The 7,416-nt window shown below is 62.5% G+C and overlaps 1 protein-coding gene across 8 annotated transcripts in view; it reads left to right on the plus strand.

Annotated features, from left to right (window-relative positions):
- Positions 1–7,416, plus strand: part of DCTN1 (dynactin 1) — a 19,528-nt gene that overhangs the window by 1,933 nt on the left and 10,179 nt on the right. For 2 of the 8 annotated variants that reach the window (XM_006880838.1, XM_006880839.1), the window contains exons 2-9: positions 128–373; positions 1,282–1,360; positions 1,477–1,511; positions 1,988–2,008; positions 4,002–4,019; positions 5,144–5,164; positions 6,594–6,788; positions 7,218–7,410. In XM_006880838.1, coding sequence (XP_006880900.1) covers positions 128–373; positions 1,282–1,360; positions 1,477–1,511; positions 1,988–2,008; positions 4,002–4,019; positions 5,144–5,164; positions 6,594–6,788; positions 7,218–7,410 — 808 coding nt within the window. Of the gene's footprint in view, positions 1–127; positions 374–1,281; positions 1,361–1,476; positions 1,512–1,987; positions 2,009–3,989; positions 4,020–5,143; positions 5,165–6,593; positions 6,789–7,217; positions 7,411–7,416 lie in introns of those variants that run through there. The other 6 variants (XM_006880840.1, XM_006880841.1, XM_006880842.1 and 3 more) reach the window with 6 other exon arrangements.

A 7,416-nucleotide genomic window follows, 5' to 3' on the forward strand; every position in this document is an offset into this window, starting at 1 on the left:
CCCTGCCTTCCTGTGGACACCCCCATGTCAGGGGGATCTCTGACTGTCCCCACTGACACCTGCCTTCCTGTGGACGCCCCCGTGTCGGGGATCTCTGACTGTCCCACTGTCCCTGCCTTCCTTACAGACGCCCAGTGGCAGCAGGATGAGCGCAGAGGCCAGCGGCCGGCCCCTGCGGGTGGGCTCGCGTGTGGAGGTGATCGGGAAAGGCCACCGTGGCACCGTGGCCTATGTGGGCGCCACACTCTTCGCCACTGGGAAATGGGTGGGCGTGATCCTGGATGAAGCCAAAGGCAAGAACGATGGCACTGTGCAGGGCAGGAAATACTTCACGTGTGAGGAAGGCCACGGCATCTTTGTGCGCCAGTCCCAGGTACCCACAGTGTGTGACAGCCTGCGCCTGTGCGCTTGTATGTTTGTGTGTACCCGTTAGTGTGAAGGTCTACACCTGGGAGTGCGCCTGTTGAGTGTGAGAATCTAGGCGTGTGTGTGTGTGCAGCCGTCAGTGTGAAGGTCTGTGCCCATGAGTGTGCAGGCTTGATCCCATGTGTGTGCATGCACATGCGCCTGTCGGTGCCTGAGTGCGCGCGCCCATGTGTGTGCGTGCCTTCACCCGTGCGCACACGCGTGCCTGCACCAGTCAGTGCCTCTGTGTGTGCGTGCCTTCACCTGTGTGCATGCGTACCCGTGTATGTGCGTGCCTTCAACCATGCGCGCGCCCGTGACTGTGAGGGTCTATGCGCATATGTGTGTGCGCACCCACGAAGTGGGGAGGTCTGCGCCCGTGTATGTGCGTGCCTTCACCCATGCCTGCTTGTGTATGTGTGCACGAGCGCATACACCGGTGACTGTAAGGGTCTATGCCCGTGTGTGCTTGCACCCACGAAGTGTGGCGGTCTGCACCCTTGCGTGTGCATGCCTGAGCCTGTACATGCGCGCGCGTGCCTCCACCTGTCGCTGCATATGAGTGTGCGTGCACGCGCGTTCACCGGTGACTGTGAGGGTCTGTGCCCGTGTGTGCATGCACCCATGAAGTGTGGAGGTCTGTGCCTGTGCATGCCTGAGCCCGTGTATGTGTGTGCGTTCGTTGAGTGTGCAGGCGATGTGTTTGATGTTCTGTTACCTGGCGGTGGCGGGGACAAAGAAAGGTGGGGGAGGCCAGGGGTTTGGGGGTTTGATCCTTCTGTAAGCCCCCCCTGGCCTCCAGGCGTGTCTGGGGACTGGCGGGGCACCTAGATCACAGCCCTCCTCAATTTGGCTGAGTCTGTCCTGTGTCCTCAGATACAAGTATTTGAAGATGGAGCAGACACTACTTCTCCAGAGACCCCTGACTCTTCCGCATCAAAGGTCCTCAAAAGAGGTAATAACCTCGGCATGGCCGCCCCTCCAGCTTGGGGTCCCCAGGCGCTCCCATCCCTGTGTGCTCCAGCCTTGTATCGCCCCACCAGCCACACAGGCACACTTTCCTTTTTGCAGAGGGAACTGATGCAGCTGCGAAGGCCAGCAAACTGGTGAGTGGTTTGAAGTGGGAGTGGGCAGTGAGAGAGGGGAAGACAGGGGGAGACCCGGCAGGTAGAAGCAGTGGGTACCTTTGAAATGGGTGAGCATTGCATCCACCCCCAAGAAGAAAACTGCTGGGTTCCAGATGCTGCTCTTAGGGCTCGGGACAGGTGTTAAGAGAGGAGTGGATGGCACTGACAGGTCACAGTCAGCTGTCACTGAGGCTTGATCCCAGGAGCGTCCCAGCTTCCCACCAGGTGTGAGAGTGGGGCAGGGCTAGCGGGGGCCGAAGCTCTCCATTCAGCAGGGGAAGGCCAGGAGCTGTCCCTCTGCTGCTCCCAAAAAGAGAGTGGGGGCTTTGTGAAGTCAGAGTGGACTTCCTGGGAGGGGGTGCGCAAGGGCCCCCTCGGCTCCTTGCTCAGGGTCTCCCACTGGTCTGGGCACCTCTGTCCTCTAACTCTGCCCTTTCCTGCTCCTCCTCATGCAGCGGGGGATGAAGGCTAAGAAGGTGGTGTGTCTACCTGTTGTGTCTGGTGGGTGGGGACCATGAGCCTCCCCCGCCCCCAGCTGTCCTGCATGTCCTGGGGTGCTGCATGCATGTGCGTGTGACCTTGGGGCTGGGGTGAGCAGAGGACGTGGTGGTTTTGGCTTTCAGAGTCCCTCTGTGGGGAGGATGGGCCTTTGGCTCGCTGTCCCAGTCCAGGCAGTTAGGCAGGAGCCCAGCTGAACAGGAGCACCCACCTTCTCAGAAGCCTCGGATGTGTGTCCACAAACAGCATTGTTCATTGCCCTGTGAAGTGGGGCATCTAGAGGGCTAGTGCTTCTCCTGAGCCCGAGCCTGAGGACAGTGGCGGGGTGCACCGGGGACATCGGGAGGAATGGGCAGGGAGGCAGGTCAGGGAGCAGCAGAGGAAATCAGGAAGGGCCTGGAAACCCGAGTTTGAGTGGGTGCTCCCTGGACCACCTACTTCCGCCTGCCCCAGAGGATGCAGCCCCACCCCTTCCTCTGGTAGCCTGAGGCTCTGCTCCCCCTTTGCCATTATTGGGGTGGACCTCAGCTGTCATGGCCTATCTGCCACACTTGTAAACCCTGCAGTCACGGTCACGACCGTTTCCCCACCCCAGACCCCGACCTGCATGGACCTGGTGACCTGTGCTGTGTTTGTGGTTTGTGTGTTATTGTCCAGCCTTCGCTCCTTCTGACTTTGCATGGGGAGCTTCGGGATTGAGGCTGTGGGAGGCAAGAGGACAGCACCCCTGGACCTCCTTTTGGGGTCTTGTCATGAAAGATGCTGTGTGTGGGTGCTCGCTGTGGGGTGGGTGGTGTTGAGGATGGAAGAAGGCAAGTGGTGCTCTAAGGGGGAAGGGAGACGGTTGTGAGCTCCAGCCACCTCCCCAAACCAGGGCACTGAAGCTGCCTGTGCACGCCAGGCCATGCTGCCCAGCACCGCCTTACGCAGGGTGGGCAGTGTGGGCCCCCCAGCCCCGGCCCTCACAGCACTGTCATGGAACCCCCGTGGGGAACTGATTACGGCTTTTGAGGGGGAACACCCTAGGGTTGGCCAGCTGTCTGCCGAGGGCCTGGTTTTACTGCAAGCCCCTTAAGGACAAACTTTAACCTGTCTGAGATCAGGAAGGTTTGGAGCGTGCAGACAGGGTCATTAGCTTGTTGTCCAGATGAGATCCCACGGGTTTCTTCACTCGCAGGGGTCGAAGGAGGGTGTCGGCAGAGACCAAGGGGGTTAGGGACAGACGTGGAGATGGTGGTGTGGTGGAGGGAGGTCCTGAGGCCTGTCCAGTGATGCTTGGCCATCAAGTGCCGTTTCCGGGTTGGCCCTGCATCTCAGAAAAGCTCGCGGTGGTGGCCGTGGTGGCCCGTGGCTGTGGCGCTGGGTCAGTGGTAGTGGTCCTTTGGTGAGGGAGGAGGAGGGGCGGGCCCTGTGTGGCATCCTGTCCAATCCCGCAGAGGGGGAGGAGCCAGCAGCGCTTGGCCGAGGTGATGGGGGCGGGCTCTACGCGATCATCTCCAACCCCATGGAGGGGGAGGAGCCAAGAGCACCTGCGTCACTGATGCTGGCGATGGAGGGGCGGGCCTGTGCGGCCCCCTGTCCAATCCTGAGGAGGGGGCGTGGTCAGCTGTGCCCGGGCCGTTGCTAGGTGACGGAGCGGAGGCTCCGCCCCTGGAGCGGAGCAGGGTGGGTGCATGACGTCAGGTGGAGCTGGTGCTGCGGCCCCGGGGCTGCCATCGGCCTCAGCTGCGTCCTCGGTGCCAGCCGGCGCCTGGCCGCCCCGCTCTGCGTCCGCGGGCCCTGCGCGTCGGGCTGTCTGCAGGCCGGGCCGGGCAGCCGAGGCCGCGCTGTCGGGGTCTGATGCACTAACCGCCTGTCCCCGCCGCCTCTCCCTCCCTCATCTGTCCTTCCTCCTGTGTTCGTCCATCCTCCTCTGTCCCTCTCTCTTTCTCTGCTCCCTGCTTTCTGTGGTTTTCTGCAATGATGAGACAGGCGCCGACAGCCCGAAAGGTACTCTTGCTTGCTTGGTCCCGCTGCCGGGTTGCCAGGGCGATGGTGGCAGCAGGCTGGGTGGGGGTGGGGGCTGGGTCTCCTAGGCTTTCTACCTGGAGGGGGCAGGGCTGGAGGAGAGGGGACAAGGAGCGGTGTGGCCCTGTGCGTGCACCAGGCAGAGCCTTCCTGCCGCCTGCCTGCCCTGATGGCCCTGGCTGGCCGAGCCTGCGTCTGGGCCCCGAGTCCAGTGACTTCACGGCACCATCTTTAGACAGCTCTGCTCCAGTATGTCGGAGGGAAAGGGCCCTGTGGTGGGGCCCAGGCCAGCAGGTCGAGGGGTACACTTGGGGCTGTTCCCCCAGCACTTCCCTGCTCCCCTGCATCATGGTTTCAGGGAGGCTCTGTCACAGTGGAGGGCTCCTGTACTCCCAGACCTAGCCCAGTGCCCAGGAAGCCTGGCCTGGGGCTCCTGGGTTCCAGGCCTCCTGGACAGGGTCTGTGCTGAGCCAAGGGTCAGTGGGCAGGGAGGACACCATTTGGGAGCCTGGGTGGGGTTGCTCTGCTGAGCAAAGCTTCTGCTGATGCAGTACTCAGGCCTGACACCTGAGCCCTCTGCCCCAGGGACGGCACTGCAGAGGCCGAGGCAGGCCAGGCCTACTCCTTCCTCTGGGCTCCTGGCACTTTGAGGGTGGGCTTTCCAGGATTCCTCCAAGTCTAGCGCTTAAAGGGAAGGTGGTGAGCCAGGGAAGTCGCTGGGAGTGATGAGGGCGGGCCTCCGGCTCCAGGCTCGAGTGAGAGATTGTTCTCCGGGCAGCCTCCTGTCCCAGGGGCTGTCCCTGGTCTCATCTGGCTCTGCTAAGGAGCAGGGCTCCTGGGAGTCCCAGGGCGGCTGATGGGGTGGGGCTGGAAGGGTGAGCATGAGCAGATGAGAGCCAGTGAGGACTGGAGTTGTGGTTCCTGGAGTCGGGTGAGGTGGCCCATGGGCAGAGTGGGTGGTGGCACGGGGGAGAAGGATAGTTGGCTGCAGCCGCGTCTCTGCCGTTACTTCTGCTCTCATTGCTGTCCCTTTGCTGTCCGTCTTTCTGCTGTTCCCCCTTCTTCTCCTGCTGCCTGTCCTCCTTTGGCTCCTGTTGCCTGTGCAGACCACCACTCGGCGGCCCAAGGTGAGAAAGAGCTGGCCTCTGTGCATGCCCCATGAGCATGGGCATGCGTGTGTGCACGGGCTGTGTGCTGGCTGTGCACCCGGTCACCCCATGTCCTCGGCCTGTGGTGTCGGGGGAGCTGGGATGCTGGACGGGTTCACAGGCCCTCCCGGGAGCACACACACTAGTCATCACGCATCCTGGGGTCTCGGCATCCGTCTGTGGAGGGTCAAGGGATGCTGGATCTGGTTGCAAGCCCTCCTGGGAGAATGTACACGAGTTACCACAGATTCTGGGGTCTTGGCATTCATCTGTCCAACTTTGGGGGTTCGTGGGGTGCTGGATCTGGTTGCAGGCCTCCCTGGGAATGCAACTCCAGGCTTTTGAGAGGTTTTCTGAGCCAGCAGCTTGAGTACGAGAGTGATGAGCAGGGCGTGATGAACCAAGGCAGGGTTTCCTGACTGTGGGAGGGTGGACTGGGTTTGGGGATGGATAGGTAGAGAAGGGAGGAGACACCGGCAATGTAAGCTGTCGGGGTGAGCAGCAGGGCATGTGTGGCAGATGTGGGTGGCCATGTGGACAGCACACAGTGTCTGGTGTCAGCCTGAGAGCCTTGGGCCTCAGCACTGTCTGAGGGCACCACAGGCTGTTGCAGTCTGGCCCCCTACCCCCCCCCCCCGCGCTTTGCCCAGGGAGATCGCCTTTGTCCTCAGGAGAGATGACAGCATGGTGGCTGTCCTGACCTCCCCAGTAGGCTTCTTACGGCCATCTGTTTGGTAGTAGTGGAGGGGGGAGGCTGGAGGAGGAGGGATCCAATGCCCCCCTCCCCTGTCACCTTCATCTCTGGGGTCTCTGGAATGGGCTGCATGAGCAGGACGGAGCCACACCCCACAATCTTCCCCAGGGGGGCGTGAGAGTGAACAAAGGTGCTCTGTTCTGTCCTGTGGGGAAGTGACACTTGCCCGCTCTGGGGGAGGAGGGCGCAGGCCGACTGGGAGGTGTGCCTGCGATGAGGAGTGATTAGAAGAGGAGTGATTAGAAGCATGGGGCGTTGTAGGGAGTAGATGTTGGTTCCCCTCTGAGCAGGTGGTGCCAAGGCCGGGAGGGCACGTGGCAGAGGCGGGGGGGTGGGGGCGCAGCAGAGCTGGGAGGAGGGCCTGACTGCTGTGTCTTCTTCCTTCTTCCCATCACTGTCTCCGACCCTGACGTCGTCCCCTCTCCTTCCACTCCATGGCTCCCTGATCGCCCGTGACTTCCTCCCCCTCCTCTGACCCGTTTTTTCGCTCTCCTTGCTCCTCTCTGATCCTCTGTGTCTCACACCCTCGCTCCTTCTCTCCCTGACCTGGGACGTTCTCTCCCCTTCTTTCTCCGCCTTCCCCTCTCTGTGCTCTTCCCCACCCTGTTTTCTTCCCCCTCTTCTTCTTCACTCTGCCCTGCCGTCTCTGCACAGCCCACCCGCCCGGCCAGCAGCACCGGGGTGGCAGGGGCCAGCAGCTCCCTGGGCCCCTCTGGCTCAGCATCTGGAGGTGAGCTGAGCAGCAGTGAGCCCAGCACCCCAGCGCAGACACCGCTGGCGGCACCCCTCATCCCCACGCCAGCCCTGACCTCTCCTGGAGCAGCACCCCCGCTACCTTCCCCTTCCAAGGTAAGGGCGACCGAGACAGCGGGCCGGGACCCTGAGCTGGGTCTGGGAGGGTTCCGGTCTTGGGGATCCCAGGACTTGGACATGGGGGTGGGGGCACAGCTGTGCTGTCCTCCTGCCCACTGGGCTGCCCTACCCCACTTTGCTGTACATCTGGTTGTGGTTCCTGCTCAGGTATCCATGGCGCCTGTGTCCCCCTGGTTCACGTGTTGCTCCTGGGGCCGGGTGGCTGTGCCCCTGTGGTGTCTGTGTCCCCCCTGGCACCCTTACCCCCATGTTGCTCCTGGGGCCGGGTGGCTGTGCCCCCCTGATGCCTATGTCCCCCTGGCACCTGTGCCCCCGTGTTGCTCCTGGGGCCGGTGGTTGTGCCCGCCGACCTGCAGCACCTGCTGCAGCTTAGCTGGGTGGACACACAGGGCCACTGCCTTGCAGGAGGAGGAGGGACTGCGGGCCCAGGTGCGGGACCTGGAGGAGAAGCTGGAGACCCTGCGCCTTAAGCGGGGGGAAGACAAGGCCAAGCTCAAGGAGCTGGAGAAGCACAAGATCCAGCTGGAGCAGGTGCAGGAATGGAAGAGCAAGATGCAGGAGCAGCAGGCCGAGCTGCAGCGGCGGCTCAAGGAAGCGCGCAAGG

The sequence above is a fragment of the Elephantulus edwardii genome, unplaced genomic scaffold (assembly GCF_000299155.1).
Source record: "Elephantulus edwardii isolate Elephantulus edwardi_28Jun2011 unplaced genomic scaffold, EleEdw1.0 scaffold00011, whole genome shotgun sequence".
Classification (NCBI taxonomy): domain Eukaryota; kingdom Metazoa; phylum Chordata; class Mammalia; order Macroscelidea; family Macroscelididae; genus Elephantulus; species Elephantulus edwardii.